A 16,468-nucleotide genomic window follows, 5' to 3' on the forward strand; every position below is an offset into this window, starting at 1 on the left:
TCTGCGCTGGGCCGGATCTGGGGCGCCGCCTTCGTGCCTCGCGGTCAGCGCGGCCTTCGGTCCCGAGCATCGCTCCAGCCTCCCCGGGCCTGCCTGCACTCCGGCACGGCCCGCGGGCAAAACCAGAGTCGGCAACAGCGCGCGCGCGAGCAGCAGCCAGCGCAGACCGGGTTGTGGCAAGTGGATCCGTCGCAGCCGGGCCGCTGCCCAACCTGCTCTCGGCAACTTCCAGGCACGGAGACGGCGCCGCTCCTCGAGGTAGGCCGCCCGGTGTCGGGCACGGCTCCTGATCACAAGCCTCACTTCCCTCTACTCCTAGTGCTCTCCCTGCTGCCAGAGCCCAGAGCCCATCTCCTCCCGCTCTGGAAGCACCTTCCGGGTACTTGAAGACCGTGACCACCCCCCGCAGCCTTCTCTTCTGCAGACTAAAAAGCTGCCTCTTTCAGACCTTCCTTGTAAGTTGTGCTTCCCTGGCTGCTAGCGGTGTTCGTGGCTGTCTGCCGGGCTGGTTCCAGTCTGTCCGTATCCTTCTTGAAGTACAGGGCCTCGGCAGTGCTGAATACAGCAAAAGAATTGCTCCCCTTGATTTGTAAGTTATGCGCTTGCTGACACAACCCATCCTGTTTTCACACTTGTTCTTTCCCTGCAGACTTCTTTCTATCCTCTCTCTAGTTGGGTTGTCGGAGGCTGGCCTGTCTAGAGCTTGAGATGCATCTGCTTTCCCTTCCTGATACGTTGCTTTTCAGCGTGCCAGTCACGCTAACGCTCGGCTCTGAATTCACGCTCACTTGTCATTCTCTGGTAACGATATGCCCCCAAGTAAATGCACGTTGACAGCTGGAATACTACTCCATGCAGAGTGATGATTATTCATCACCCATAATGCACGCACACGTTCTGCTTATAAGAAGAACCGGCCCTTTTGCACATCTCACTTCAGATTTTGTTTTTCTGCCCTTTATGGTGCCTAGGCAGGGCCGTCCTTGGGGGTGGGGGGGCGAGTCGAGGCGGTGGGCCTGAGCCCTGTGCTCTGTGGGGGCCCTGCAGAGGTGGCGCAGTGGCTGTGGCCCCGCCCCTCACAGTGTTAAAGGGGCCTCGCACAGGCTGACTGACTTGCCCCGGGCCCTGCACCCTCCTAACGTTGTCTCTGTGCCTAGGCTTCTGTCAGAGTTTTTGCTTTTCCCTTCCGTTGGTTCTATTCTGGTTATTTTACATCAGTCAAATTTCAGATTCCTTCCAGTATGCCTTTATTTCACTATATAGTAGGCTCAAATGAAATAGGTTCACTTCTCAAATGAAGTGGAAAATAGTAAGTATGCTTAAACCTTTTAGCTGGCTTTTGCTATCTCAGGATAGGTGTTACTTGTTTCATGAACATAATTAGCTATAATCCAGTTTAAGTTCTGTGAATGATATCAGCAGCCTTTGATGGCTGACTTACCTTTCCAGCCGCACCATCTTTACTTCCAAGTCAGTAATGTGATTTTTTTTTCCGGGTACATTTTAAAGTAACAGATGAATTGGTCAGGGTGTGTGTGTGTGCGCGCGCATGCGCTGTGAGTGTATGCCTGTGCACGTGTCACTTAAACCGTTTCATGAGGTAATGCAATACTCTTTCTAAAGTATCCTAGTGAAAATATAGGGCTTTGCTACAGTCTGTTACTGTGGTTGAATAAGAAGCTCTAGGAAGCATACTTATGTCATTAATGGTGGGAAAGAAATAAAACCATCTGATTTGTTCACAGGCAGCAAGATAAACTTGTTTTTATTTCAATCAGTTTTTACAGAACAAGCTACAAGTTTGATGTTAAGGATTGCACGCAGAGGTCGGTATTACAGGCTGAAGATTTTTAAAAAGCATCGAACAAAGCTAGGAGAGTTGCTAGTTACAAAGAGGTCATATCATTAAGAGCATGGTCAAGTTCCTCGCTGATAGCTTTGTATTTTAGCTTCTGAGCATACAGCTCATCTACAAAGGATGGCCCAAAGATGGTTCAACGAGAGATGCAGTAAAACAGTCCACAGCGAAAGGTACAGAGTAGAGAAAAAGGATAACATCAGAATGTATCAAGTGAAGATGAACAGTGGAAAATAACAGAAGGGGGGGGGGAAAGTGAGAAGAATATTCATATGAAGCGCAGACTATACACATGTAAGAAATTCTTAAAATTAACCTTTTCGACTTAAACAGTTTTAAGAGTTTTAGGAGATGTAGAAGTTGGCTTTTTCTAGTGATCATCAATAAATTGGGTGAACTCTGTTCCTAGTAATTAAGTACTAAAGGCCCCTTGGTTAAGTGCATTTGGTATGTAAGTAGTTACCTTGGCTTTTGACAATGAAAGCAAACATTGAAAAACTTTGTGAAATTTTGGCAAACAGTTGTCATACCATAAATCTTCATCTTTGTGGATAGCTCTGCTAGCTTTTTGCATGACTTTGAGCCTGCATGGCTTTGATTGTCATTGCTCAGTCCCAAAAGAGACACGGACAAGGAGGAGCAGAGAAGAAGGGAGCAGGAGATGATTATATGTTAGTTGCAGGGGTAGAATTAAACTGACAACCTTGATACATTTTTTTTTTTTAAGTTAGACTAAATAAGAAATTGTTTGCATAAAATGTTACTGAAAGAGGATTGTATTTCTTTGAGTTTGTTGCATGAGCACATGCAACAAACTCCCCCCCCGTTTCACTAACCAATCACAGACAGACTGACTAAGCCCTTTATAGAGGAATGTTCCCTTACTGAAGTGAACAGAAAGAGATGAACAATGATGGTATCATCATGAGCCAGTTCATAGCTCACTGTTTAACCATGAGGGTAATATGACTAAATAATTACATATTTGCACAAAGCCATTTCCTACATAAGTATCTTACGTAGGTATGTGGCTATTCATAGTGTTGAGTGCCTAAATTCCTTCATTATCAAATAGTTGTTAGACTTGTAAAGTCATAGAAAATGAGGGTTGGAAGGGCCCTCAGGAGATCATCTAGTCCAACTCCCTACTCAAAGCAGGACCATTCCCAAGTATCGTCCGAGCCAAGGCTTTGTCTAGCTGGGTCTTCAAAACCTTTACAGGTAGAGATTCCACAATCTCTCTGGGTAGCTTGTTCCAGTGCTTCACCACCCTCCTGGTGAGTTTTTCTTCATATCTAACCTCAGCTTCCCTTGCTGGAACTTGAGCCCATTGCTCCTTGTTCTGTCACCTGCCACCGCTGAGAACAGCCCAGCTCCATCCTCTTTGGAACCACCCTTCAGGGAGTTGAAGGCTGCTATTACATCTCCCCTGAGTCTTCTCTTCAGACTAAATAAGCCCAGTTTCCTCAGAAGTGATGTGCCCCAACCCCTTAACCAGTTTTGCTGCCTTCTGCTCTACTCTTTCAAATTTTATCCATATCCTTTCTGTAGCAAAAGTGGGGGGTGTTCTCAAGACTGGCCACAGCACTCCAAATGTGGTCTCACCAGTGCCAAATAGAGGAGAGTAATCACTTCCCTCAATCTGCTTGACAGCACTCCTACTTAATCTTCGAGAGACTTTGATATTCCTTTTACTTCAGATACTTGCACAGTTTATAAGAGATTTGTTACTTTTTGTCTTTACTGAAATCTCAAACTTTATAGTCTAGTTTGATTTTTTTTTTTTTTTTTTTTTTTTTTGTCCCTGCAGCCTGTCCTCCTGTCTCCAGACATTGATTACTATCAATGATTTCCCACACAATTAAATTCTTCATGGTGAACTGAAAAACTACAGAAACCACAACTATAACTGAAAAATAAGTCCTATCAATCTGCCGTGCAAAGCCCTTCAGTTTGCAGGACAGCTTATTTGGAACTTGTACCAGATAGCTGATGTAGTTTTTCTGATAATGAACAGCACTAGCTGGTATTCAGTGCAGACAAGATTTTAAAATTCAGTTACATGGGAGGCACTGGGCATAATTCACTGTCTGCCAAGGGATTAGATTAGATTTAACAAATAAGGAATTCTGCAGCATGGCATTTTTCTCTCAAACGCACTGTATTAAATGTTCCACACACTATACTGTTGTAGTGGGGTCTCAGATGTTTTTAAGTGGTCCTGATGCAAGTAGTGAGTCCAGTGATGCATTGGTGAAGTCGTCTGATTTGACAGTACTATTAAGCAGATGTATTTGTAGAGGAAGCTACTGAGGGAGAAGTACATTTCAACTATGTTCCTGACTGGCTAGTTAACTGCAGTGGCATAAAACAAATTCCACTCTTGACCCAGTGATGTGCAAGAATATCTAGTGCTAAAATTATTTTTTCCCCATTTTGAAACCGATGGCTTGTATAAACAAAGGGATTTCATACCTTCCAGATCATCAATAGACTTTTCCAGTTTAGCAACACTTCTTTCTGCAAACTCAGCACGGGTTTCAGCCTAGGAAAAAGGCAAAAAGTTAAATTCTGGACCAGAAAACAATCCACTAGGACTCCATTTAACTGGGACATACTGTCTTACCTCCTTGAGTTTGTCAGAGAGAAGCTTGATTTCTTCTTCATATTTATCCTCTTTTTCAGAGTACTGTGAAAACAATGGTTGATCTTTTTAAGCGAGTTTGTTGAAACAGAGCTGATCAGACAATTGAAGTTTGCTAGGCTGTTGGGGCCATTAAGAAATAATATGCAGCCTCCAGTTACTCCAAAATTCTGTTTTTGAACTCTTTCAAATTTTATCCATATCCTTTCGGGGGGGGGGAGAGGCAGTCTCAAAACTGGACACAGCACTCCAAATGTGGTCTCACCAGTGCCAGATAGAGGAGAGTAATCACTAACCTCAGTCTGCTTGACAGCACTCCTACTTGATCTTGGAGACAGACTTTTCCTTACCACAGTCATTTCATTTTATAGGTCAAAGTCCCTTTTTTGCTCAGTGTCTCTGAAGGTTTGGACTTCTACCACAGCTGTGTTCTAAGTTTTCCCTTGCTAGAACATATGCAGCGCAACTAACTTTCACTTTTCATATATAACTCCATCTCCCAAAAATAAGCTGTTCTGCTTCTTCAGATCTCTCCTCAAAATCCAATGTTTTGGTCTACAAGTCTATCTGTAGACATAGTTGGTATCAGCACCCATTTAGCTAATACATTCCCCAAGAAACTCAATGGACATTCTTGGGGAGGTGAACCCACAGAAATCTGTCCTATGCTCATTTCCACCCAATATTTGTCAGTAATTATTTGGATGATGGAATACAGTGTACTTTTTTTTTTTTTTTTTTTTTTCCTGTAAAACTAAACTGGGGTAGGAGACACTTCACAGTACAGCATGAATTCACAATGATCTTGAAAAATTACACCGGCTCTGAAATAAACAAGATGATTTTATAAAGGCAAGTACAGAGTACCACATGTAATTTAGTCTGGAAAAGAGAAGAAATGAGGGGGTTGGAAGACAGGGGAATTTGATAACAGTATTGAAGTACTTGGAGGGTAGATACAGAGATGTGCTGTTCTCTATGTCCATAGAGGACAGGCGTGATGACCTTAAATTGTGGCTAGGGAAATTTATGTTGGAGATTAGATAGAACTTTCTCACTGTGAGGATGGTTGAGCATTGGAACAGACTGCTTGAAGAGCTTGTAGAATCCCCATTCCTGGAAATTTTCAGGAGCAGGGCCAACCATGTAGTCGGTCCAACAAAAAAAATATTACCAACAAAAGGTTTCCTCTCGCAAGGGCAGGTCGGACAGACACTTGACAGGGATGGTCCTGCCTTGAGTAGGGGGCTGGACTAGATGACTCTGAGATCCTTGCCAGTCTTAATTTTCTATGATACAGCATACCATGCAGTAACTGCAGTCTTTTGGTGTTGTAGAATTTTTGTTTTTACAGTGAGAGTGATCAATCACTGAATTGGAAGTTAATGCCTCCTTTTGTGCAGGAGGTCAAGATAGACTGCCACAATTTACCTCACTATTTTTACGAATTACCTCCCTCTCCAAGTAGTTTTGAGGAAATGTACATCTGTGTCACCAACTTCAGTCTCTTTTCAGACCCAAGCATTCTATATTTTTACATGGGAAGCACCAACCTTCTCTGACTGAGCCTCCAGGGACTTCAGGTTGTTAGTAACGTTCTTTAGTTCCTCTTCAAGGTCACTGCATTTACTATGGAAAGACGAAAGCCGAGTAAGTCAGTTCTCTTATTTTCCTTGCATGATGAAGCTTACTTTGCAAAAGGTCCAGAATGCTGAACTGTCACATTCTACTGCCTCAGCACACTAAGTGGCAGGTCCTCCTGGTGGGTCCTTGTCCTCCTCCTTACTGCTTCTTTGTGACTTCATGTTAAGGTTAGGGTGATTGGTGGTGTGTTACAAAAATAGATGAATTAATGTGTTGGTTTTTTTTCTGGGACTCAAACAAGGTGGAGTAGGACTGCACTTAGGCATTTAATAGATTAAGTGGGGTCTGTCCCTAAAACATTTATAGTATTATGTGGGTTTTGTTTTGCTTTACTTTTCCAAAATGTGCTCTGAAAACTGCATTTTAATAGTAATTTTTCTAATGAAATGCACCTTGTTACGAATTCAAATTCAAGAAAGTTGTTTGTTCTCTGAACAGAACTCATGTGCATAGCAACAGAAGCTTACAAATTCATGACTGTTGTAAGCACCTTTGCAGTATTTTGAGAGCTGTGCTCTTGTGTTGCCCAGTTATTTGGTTGTGCATAAAATACAAATGTTTGTGAAGCTTAAGATTTAGACTAGGCCTGAAAATGCAAGTAGGGGATTATATTGAACCTGACAGTCTCAAGAATTTGCGGGGACAGAATTGATATGGAGATCTTGTAGGAAGTAACATGTTGCATGTAAGATTTAGCAGCAAAACGTACTAATCAGAACTAAGTTTGAGTTATGTCTTGGCAATTCTTAATATAACTGACCAGCTAGCTTAAGTAGTGAACAAAGAACAGTACTCTAAGTGTACTAGGAGGTGGTGATCTGACTTTTGGTTGTTCTTGTATACTTTACCTTCCCCCTCCCCCGATATATTAACACCACTACCACACAGCTCAATCACACCGCATTTCTTTATAACACTAGTAGTGTTTAAATAGAAGTGTCTCAGTACTTGCATATTACAGTAATGGTCACTATGAAAACTATCCAGCACACGGCTTTCCAGGTTATGGATAATGGGAAGTGATCCTGCATAAGCCTTTAGGGGAATATCAGGAACCAAAGAAACCTTTACATCAGTAGTTTTATATTCTAAGCTTTTGCTGTATATATGAGAGATTATCTTGAACAGCTACTCACAGTTCTGACACCTCAGCACGTTCCTCAGCTCTCTCGAGTTCACCTTCCAGAATGACCAGTTTACGGGCAACCTGCAAAAAACATTTTTTTTTAAGCCACCGGAATCATTCCATAATCCTCATTTGTCCCTCAAAGCCCTCTGTCTTTACAGCTTTCCTTCTCCTCTGCCTGATGCTTGTTAGAAATGGCACTCCATGGATGCGTGTAATCTGTGAAAGGCATGTTAAAGATTTGGTCCAAGTTAGGCTGCCACTCTAACACTGGTGGCAAGGGAGACACAACAGGATGCAAGGATTCCTCCCCTGGAAGAAGAAAGATTTGGAATGCTCTTAGTGTTAGATACCCTGAGATGCTAGGAGGGCAAACTCATTTCATGTTAAATCAGAATATGTTAGGAACTGCATTTCTGTCTTTGTTCTGAGAACTAGTCCAAAGCTGGAATAATGTTACAGCAACTACAACATTTATTTTAATTCTTTTGTTCAACGTTGATTTTTTTGCCTACAGAGACTGGTTTCTTACACCACCCTTTTACCTCTTCATATTTGCGATCAGCCTCTTCAGCAATATGCTTGGCCTCTTTCAGCTGCATCTCCTGAATTTCCATCTTCTCTTCATCCTTCATTGCTCTGTTTTCAATAACCTTCATACCTCTGCAGAATAAAACAAAGCATGTGTTTACTACAAACAATTCAGCTTGTTATCTGGGTAGACCCTGATGTCAACTACTTTATAGTTTATTAAAGATGGTTTTGCTGTGTCTTGCATGCACATTTAATGTTTCCAGGGGCTAACAGACAGACTGACTACAGTAGTTGGAATGAATCTCTACTTATCTGAATTTGCTGATTGTTATCCTTTGAAATCTACTTTGAAGTAGTAAAATTCTACCTTTTGGGGGGGTTTACTCTAACTTTCTCCTTAGCAGGATCTCAGAGCTTTTGTAGATTTTAAATCAGCAGCTCTCAACTTTTGAGGACTCAGACTCAAAGCACCCTTAAAAAAAATGCTAGATCTTAGCTTTCACTTAATTTTTTTTAAACTGTGGAAAAACAGAGCAATTCCTCTGTTGCAAAGAACTCAGACCACAATAGGTCAGAATGTTTGAAACTAGATTCCTGTTTAAAAATATTTGGGTTTACATGTGCTAATATTGTGTGACATAAATGACATTCTTAAAAGGATCTTATGATGTCCCTGGGGGCCATAACACCTGGTTGCGAACTGTAGACTTAGCTTACCTGAAAAAGCCAAGCTTTGTGGCAGACAAGGTTCCTTGGGTGAATTTGATATCTTTTATTAGACCAACCCAAATGGTTGGAGAATAGTTATTAAGCAAGCTTTCGGGTTCAAAAACCCTTCGTCAGGCTAAGGAAGCTGCAGCAGTTGGTGTGTGCTCTTCCTGGATGGGATGAAAAGTAAACAAGCCAGGGGCTGGGCTGGGCTGGGCAGTCAGTTGGTGCCACTGCTGCAGAGGGAAGCACCAGGGCCCCCTGGAGCTCAGGGCCCAACAGCCATGGGAGAGGCAGGCAGGCTCTGGGTGGAGGGGGGAAAAAAAAGCATTGGGTTCACCACTTTTCCCTTTGGCGGAGCCTGTCTGCACTGTGGCAGGGGGGCCTGGTGCTTCATTCTAGCTCTGATTTGCCTGCATATCTGTTTGAAATGCCTAAGGATCTTCCATAACATGCTTATTCTATCTGTCTGGAGCACTCTGGTTGTTTCAGTAAGCATTGTGACTGGCTGCTGAGACGGCCAGTCAGAGTGCTCAAGACAGACAGAATAAATCTATTATAGATTCTTAAAGTGTGCTACTGAGTGTTTTGAAGCTGGCATCAGAACCATATGCAACCTCAGGCTGACATTTGCAAGCTTGTTAACACTGTGTTGTTCAGTGACGTATTCTCTTGAATTGCAGCAGTGTTGCTTATAATTTGAGTTATTTTTTAGGCTCACTTTTTGCACGTAAGGCTTTTGAGGTAAGCTCAGCAGAGATTCCTGAATTTGCTAAAGAAGGGTGGGACAGAAATGCAACTGGTTATGGCAGAAAAATTAGGAAATACGAAGGAGAATTCAACCTCTGAATTCTGGCTACTGCAAAGCAAGCTCCTGGCTGCTGTATGAAGGGCAGCAAGCTTTTTTGACCCTCTTCAGATGAGGCAGAAGGAAGTGCTAGACAAGCCTTTTCTCAGTCAGTTATGTATTTGTGGCTCGTTATTTCTTGCAATTCTAGAATTAAACACACAAAAGTATTGGTGGGGTGGTCAGAGAATTTCAGTGTTCCAAGTTTGTAAATTCTATATATCTAAGAGAATACCTTGTTTGACTCAAGTAAGTCACCCATCTACATTGTATTTTCAATGCCTACCTCTCGCTCTCATCAGCTGCTTTTTCTGCCTCCTCCAGCTTCTGCAGGGCTGTGGCCAAGCGTTCTTGGGCACGATCCAACTCCTCCTCCACTAGTTGGATGCGTCTATTCAAAGCTGCCACTTCACCTTCAGCCTAAATACACCAATCAACAAAAGTTAAAAAAAAAGCCCAGCCAACCTTATCCATTAAAAATGCAAATTACATGCAACTAATTTCTTTAAAATCAAAGGGCTTTTTGTTTTGTTTTGCTTACTTCTTCCATGCAAGGAACTCTAGGTCTGGACTTACTTTTATTTAAATATATAATTATCAAAATGCCATGGTAATAGTGTTTATATTAATTACACACCAACTTTCCTCTTTCTAATCAATCCTTCAATGAAATTAGCCATTAGGTCTCAGTGAGAAGGGACAAGAAGAACAACCATAAACAAGTTAATTGCTAGCACTACGGATGAAAGGGACTTGGGGGTCATGACTGACCACAAGATGAACATGAGACTTCAATGTGATGCTGCAGCTAGTAAAGTGAGCAAAACACTGGCCTGCATCCATAGATGCTTCTCAAGCAAATCCCAGGACGTCATTCTCCCCTTGTACTCGGCCTTGGTGAGGTCACAGCTGGAGTACTGCGTCCAGTTTTGGGCCCACAGTTCAAAAAGGATGTGGAGAAGCTTGAGAGAGTCCAGAGAAGAGCCACGCGCATGATCAGAGGTCAGGGAAACAGACCTTACGATGAGAGGCTGAGAGCCATGGGACTCTTTAGCCTGGAAGAGCGCAGGCTCAGGGGTGATCTGGCAGCACCTATAAGTTTATTGGGGGCGCTCACCAGGATCTGGCGGAACGTCCTGTTCACCAGAGCGCCCCAAGGGATGACAAGGTCGAACGGTCACAAACTGCTCCATGACTGTTTCAGGCTGGACATAAGGAAGACCTTCTTTACTATCCGAGCCCCCAAGGTTTGGAATAGACTGCTGCTGAAGGTGGTTCAAGCACCCACTTTGAACGCCTTCAAGAGACATTTGGATGTTTATTTTCCTGGGATCCTATGACGCCCAGCTGACTTCCGGCCCCTGGGGCAGGGGGCTGGACTCGATGATCTCCCGAGGTCCCTTCCAGCCCTAGTGTCTATGAGTCTAATGGTGCTACACAGATTCAATATGTAGAAATCTGGCTGGAGTTGGAAGTTAAAATACCTTAAAATTTCTGGATCCAAAATGTCAACACCTGTGTTATGCTGATAATCTAATTGAGGATCCTAACTGTTGCCTCAAGTGGTTTACCATTGGAATAATTGCTTCAAGCCATTTCTGTACTTTACATGGTCATCTAAATTCATGAAGTGCCCACAGTTTTTGTGCAGTTAATTGTCTAGAGGATGATTTGTGCATCACCAGCAGAGTTACCACTCTGTGTTTGAATAAATGGTACACAGATGAAATAATTCCACTTTATGCCTTCTTCTGCCTCCTCCAGCCCTCTAAGAATTAGGTGGTTGGGGCAAGATGGAATGAATACAAGTCAGGGAATCTGTTAGGATGAGGAGTTTAATACAGGCTCCTCTTATAAAGGTACATAGGGTAAGTCTCCAGAAAAAAGTCTTGCATGCAGGGAGATGACAGTTCTGTCAGTATCCTTCTTACCGTGTACAAATGAAGCGGACATCTTGCAACACTGATTGTTGATAATATCTGAAATAACCTATTCCTACACTGGCATTTAGGGGGTCAGATAATGCTCACGTTTCACAACTGGCTAACATGCATCTCTTCTGACTTGCCACTTCGCAAAAGTCTTCTCCACTCACAAAGTTGCATTTCTCAAATGTAAGTCAGATTGGTATGGTTTAGCTTTGAATTTTGGGTGTGGTAAGTCGACATTTATACTTTATTATGCCCGCATTTTTATCAACGCAAAACTGATCCTTAAATTTTACTTCACTTTCACATATAAAAGTTACCTTAATACACAGTCATTTTAAGTGACAGTAGAGAGCTGTGGCAGAGAAGGTTCTTTGGGTGAATCTGATCTCTTTTATTAGATACTGATATCTTTTATCAGATTCACCCAAAGAACCTCGTCTGCCTATGTCCTTAGACCAACACGGCTACAACCTACACCCCTATAGTAGAGAGCTGTTGTACAAACAATAATCTTTGTTTCCCCAGCATTTTAAGTTTGAGGGAAATATGGGGTCTTAAAAAAGTTAAAGTTTTTTGTGGAGTGAAACTATAACTTTTCCAATAACTTCAGTTTTGGCCCAACGTAATTTTTTGGCTGCATCAAGAGTGCCTTTTTCCTAAATCATTTCACCTGTTTATGTTTTTTACCTTTCAGGTTACTATTTAATTACATATACAGAGACTTCACTCATCTAGAAGTATATCAATAATGTTATCATCAGAGAGCAGCAAATCCTGCAACTTTCCCCCACAATCATTAGGAGAGCAGCATGCTTTGGACCAGAGAGAACTTCTTATGTTGGGGCAATTTGAGGACGGGGAACAGTAGAGATGAAATAACTGAAGTGTTTGGTTTGAGGGCTTAAGGCATTTTGTGTGTAGTTTTGGACTATTAATAATTAAGAAAAATCTGAGGCGCCAAGCAAAACTGATATGGTAAGTATATAATTGGGAGATTTGGCTTAAACTGGGAACACAAGTTAAGGTGCAAAATATATTTAGATCGTCTAACAATGTTTACCAACTTGGAGGTAGTTGAAACTACACCTTCAGACTCACTTTGAAGAACTAAATTAAGCAAAGTAGCAGATAGCGGTTACAGTAGTCTTGCAAAGGCTTATGTAGAGATATAATGTAATTATTCTTTTTCCACATATTCTTTCTAAATGAAGCATATTCTTATAAAAATAGAGGGGGTGGGGGTGCTCAACTGATTCCTGTGGTGCTAGGTTTGGAATATAGTCATGGCTGATCTAACTAGTACTTAGACCCACTCAAATCTGATCCTCAGTTGAATGCCAAGTTTCAGAATTTTTTTTTTTTAACCATTCCCCTTGAGGACAGGATGCATAGGGACAAAACTGATGCATTTGGGAGTTTATTGTACTGTATTTCTGTATAATACCTGCAATGACTGACTTGCTATAAATCCAGGCCTTTGGTCATTGCACATCTTAGGGGCCCATCCACATTTTCTTCCTTTACTGTGCTGATACAGTAGAAATTCTAGTGTCTCCTTTCCCCAGTGCAGTTCTGACCCTATTTTTTTTTCCTAAATTACAAGTTTTTTAATGATCTCACTTCATTTCTGCAGTGATTTCAGTTGGATGGCTTCCTATAAGAGCCACTTTAGAAAACAGGCATCAAAATCAGCCTGAGCTATAGCCCATTTAACTTGTGGTTGTAGCTTAATGAAGTCACATTCTAAGCATCTTTCCTTTTTTTATTCATTTTTAATGTGGCTAGGAAATAATTTGGAAGAAGAGACTTGGTTAACTCTCTTAAAGCTTTCCATACTTTTATAAGGAAAATCCTTTGTGGAGTAAGTCATTGGCCACATGTGGTAAAATAACAGAAAGATACTGAAGTGAAACTAGTGCCTAAATCTATAGTACTGATTCTGAACTGGGATGCCAGGGCAGGCATGAAAGTGGTTGGAGGAAGTAATTCCCCTGCGAGCTGCACAGGGTGCTGAGGCAGACATCAAAGGTAGCAAGAGAATCCCAGCAAAGGGGTGGAGGGGCAGCCAGGGACCTGGTGCAGGGTCTTGGTTTCTCCCACAGGTCCTGTTCCAGGGCCTGAAGCGGAGCCTGTGTGCAATCCTCCACCTAGTCTGTCTGCTGCTGGAGACACTGAATCTTCTGCTCCAGAGAGGACACCAGGGTCATGAGCATGGTGGAGATGGGATGGGACACAAGACTACTGCATGTCCTTGGCTTCCATGCTGTCCTGGACCCACCACTCTCAGTGAGTTGGTGACCTCAGTACCTGGGGATGGCATCACATGGCAGGGGAAGCTGCCAAAAAAGTGGAGCAGGGGACCTCATTCCAGACCTGCAGGAGCCTCCCCCTGCATACCAACATCCCAGCAGATAGCCAGGGGCACCCTCTGTGTGGACCCCTGGGGAGTGAGCTGGCCTCCTGTGTTCTGCCTCCCTGGAGCAATGTCTCCTGCAGATCCTTTGGCAAAGTTGCCCTCCCTTGAACCTCAAGGGATCTTCCCCGTGGGAGATGCAATGTCCAGGAGATCTTAGGAGACCTTCCTTGGGTCTTCCAGAACCACTGCCTTCAGGCTGCCCACTGAAGAGCTGCTCAGGGTTCAATGCAGCAACACTTACTCCAGCTCTAATATGTCCACCTCAGTGCCTGTTTTCCACACCGTCGCCGGCCCCCCCCCGCCAAGCATCCACCTGTTCTAGGTTCCCACTAGGGCCTCTGCAGATGAGCTTTCCCTGTGCTGAAGAATCCCACCTGCCCCTCCTTCCTTCTTAGGGACATGTGGCATCCAGACCTCATTTGTCCAGCTCATTATGACAGAGTCTGCAAAGTGCTGCAGGCAGAGTGAAGACTAACTTATGCTTTGGGTGGGAGGAGAAGTGCAGAAACCGGGTGCACGCGGCTTACACTTTCTGTAAGAAGCGAGGTGTTCCTGGGGTATGAGTCTGTGCAGGCAAGAAGCACCACTTATGGTTGGGTAATCAAGCTAATGGTACTGTTAATGGAAGTGCTAGGTTGAGGGGTAACTTGCTTGACTCTAGCGATTTAGGTTTCACAGTTTGTATTTGAGTACCTTAACTGGGAGCCATACTTTTGGTTGTGACTGAAGAAAATAAGGGTGCAAGCCTTTAGATGCTGTGAGGACACCAATTGTAGGGACTCTGTGTGGTATTTCTTTGAGTGGGTTATGGCACGTGGACATCCTGAGCAGCACTGATCTTGTTCCCTGTGCCACTAACAGTGTAGGGGTTGGTGAATTCAGTAGCTGGCTCTAAAGCTTGCCTCTGAGATCCCTCTGGGGCAACCCTGGTCTTAGGATAGTTGTGCGCTAGATCTAGCCACTGATCAACAGACATGTGCATATTGTGGGGGAGAAGTGTGTCTGAAACATAATCTGATGTGTGCTCTTTTGTTCAGATGACTGTAATAGATTAACATGTACTTGAACATAACAATAATGTGCTAATTTGTGTTTCAAAATGCAGTATTCTAGTTACAAATCTTAATTATTTGTTTCTACTTACATCTGTTGCCTTCTTTTCAGTCTGCTCCAGTTTTTCCTGGGCATCTTTAAGAGCTTCTGAGTATTTGTCCAATTCATCTTCAGTTCCTTTCAATTTCTTCTGCAGGGCCATTAGCTCATCCTCTACCTTTCAAGACAGGAAAGATAAATTGTGAGCATTTTGACATAGGATTTATCGTTTTCTATATGTGAGGTAGCTAAAACGTCTCCGTACTCCTACTTGTAGATCATATTAAGATGCTCAAGATGTTTTTAAACTGATGTTGTGGAGCAGTTTTTATTCATGAATTGTTCAAAGTTCTGAGTAATTTCTGTTAATTAAAGCCAAGTGAGCTTGTTGTGTGGCTAGCTGAGATCCACATGGTGCAGTTCTGAAGCCAGACTCTATCCACGTGGTTAAGTGGATTTCAGCCTTGCTGCAGAAATCGTCTGAAGCCTTGTGTACAGTGTTGTCATGGCTTTCACTTACTATTAGGTGTAACTTTTCACAGAAGCAAGTCCATCAGTGCAGTTCCTGGAATAGGAGAGTAGCCATAGTTACAGCATAAGCAGAAGGCAGTTGAGCTAGTATGTTGATTTGGAAGCTGTTTCTGCAACAGGTTCCTAAGGTACAATTCCTCCTCTGCCGTCCGCCCAGCCCACCCCATTAGTATCATGCACCCTCAAACTTTTATAATGAGGTTTGGTTTATTTCAGGGGTTTTTTGGTATATATGTGATGCTCTGAGACATTCTCTTAAGAATGACCTCCATTAGTGTTTTGCTCCGCTTGCTCTGAAGGGAAGCAGTATTAACAGATATCATAGGTTTATTTTTACCAAGACTGTGGCTTGAACCAAGTTCATATATGATGTTTTGAGGGAAGGAGGGTTAGGCATGGCATGAATTCCATCTTATCTCACTGTTCACTCTCTACCATACCATATAAATCCTTATTGTATCCTACAAAAAGAAGCTATTTATATCCTGCTAGGAGACTGCCTGGTGACAAATCGCTTATTGGTGATAACAGAAATCACATGGGAGCAAGTTTATCACAAATAAGTGATGGGGTCTGCAGCCCATCTGATCTGTCACTGAACTTGTATCACTTCTGTTTCAGTGTCTTTTTTAAATGTATTTTTATATTAAGTTATTTTGGGGCAGGGTTGAGGGGAAGATAGTTGGGTTTTTCTTGCTTTTTGTTTTTTTAGACTGATAGTGTATTAAACCAGTTAGTTACAATTCATTTTACGTTTGTGTCCTCCTTTAGTGCTATTTTGATGATGTCTTAACTCTAGGGTGACTGGCCTTTTAATACATGTTTTGGCATGTTGCATCTGTACATCCCTATATTTTTGCATTGGCAACTTTTTAATTTTGGCACTTCCTAATGCTCGAGTTCTTGACTTTTGTAATCTAATAACATTTAATGTAGCTGATAATAAATATGAATGAAGAATTAGCAGTGGATAAACTAGCTACCAAATTAAATGCTTAGGAGATAAATGGAGAGAGCAAGCTCTGCACTCTTTGGACTTTTTTCCTCCTATTGTCTTGCTCCCTACACTTTGAAATATGTTTTGGCTGTCTGAGGTGCTAGAAATTCAACCTAAATAACAAAATCAATTCTCATTCA

General features: G+C 42.5%; 2 protein-coding genes across 2 annotated transcripts in view; both read right to left on the reverse strand.

Moving 5' to 3' along the window:
- RAB8A (RAB8A, member RAS oncogene family) overlaps positions 1–1,458 on the reverse strand; it is a 10,068-nt gene extending 8,610 nt beyond the window's left edge. The window contains exon 1 of the mRNA XM_025210334.1: positions 1,442–1,458. Coding sequence (XP_025066119.1) covers positions 1,442–1,458 — 17 coding nt within the window. The remainder of the gene's footprint in view (positions 1–1,441) is intronic.
- Positions 1,459–1,734: 276 nt separating this feature from the next.
- Positions 1,735–16,468, reverse strand: part of TPM4 (tropomyosin 4) — a 16,801-nt gene continuing 2,067 nt past the window's right edge. Inside the window, exons 2-9 of the mRNA XM_025210257.1 lie at positions 14,853–14,978; positions 9,648–9,781; positions 7,818–7,935; positions 7,283–7,353; positions 6,056–6,131; positions 4,485–4,547; positions 4,334–4,403; positions 1,735–1,969 (exon numbers count right to left, since the gene is read on the reverse strand). Coding sequence (XP_025066042.1) covers positions 1,887–1,969; positions 4,334–4,403; positions 4,485–4,547; positions 6,056–6,131; positions 7,283–7,353; positions 7,818–7,935; positions 9,648–9,781; positions 14,853–14,978 — 741 coding nt within the window. The 3' untranslated portion in view covers positions 1,735–1,886. The remainder of the gene's footprint in view (positions 1,970–4,333; positions 4,404–4,484; positions 4,548–6,055; positions 6,132–7,282; positions 7,354–7,817; positions 7,936–9,647; positions 9,782–14,852; positions 14,979–16,468) is intronic.

This window comes from Alligator sinensis, unplaced genomic scaffold, assembly GCF_000455745.1.
Source record: "Alligator sinensis unplaced genomic scaffold, ASM45574v1 scaffold1354_1, whole genome shotgun sequence".
Classification (NCBI taxonomy): domain Eukaryota; kingdom Metazoa; phylum Chordata; order Crocodylia; family Alligatoridae; genus Alligator; species Alligator sinensis.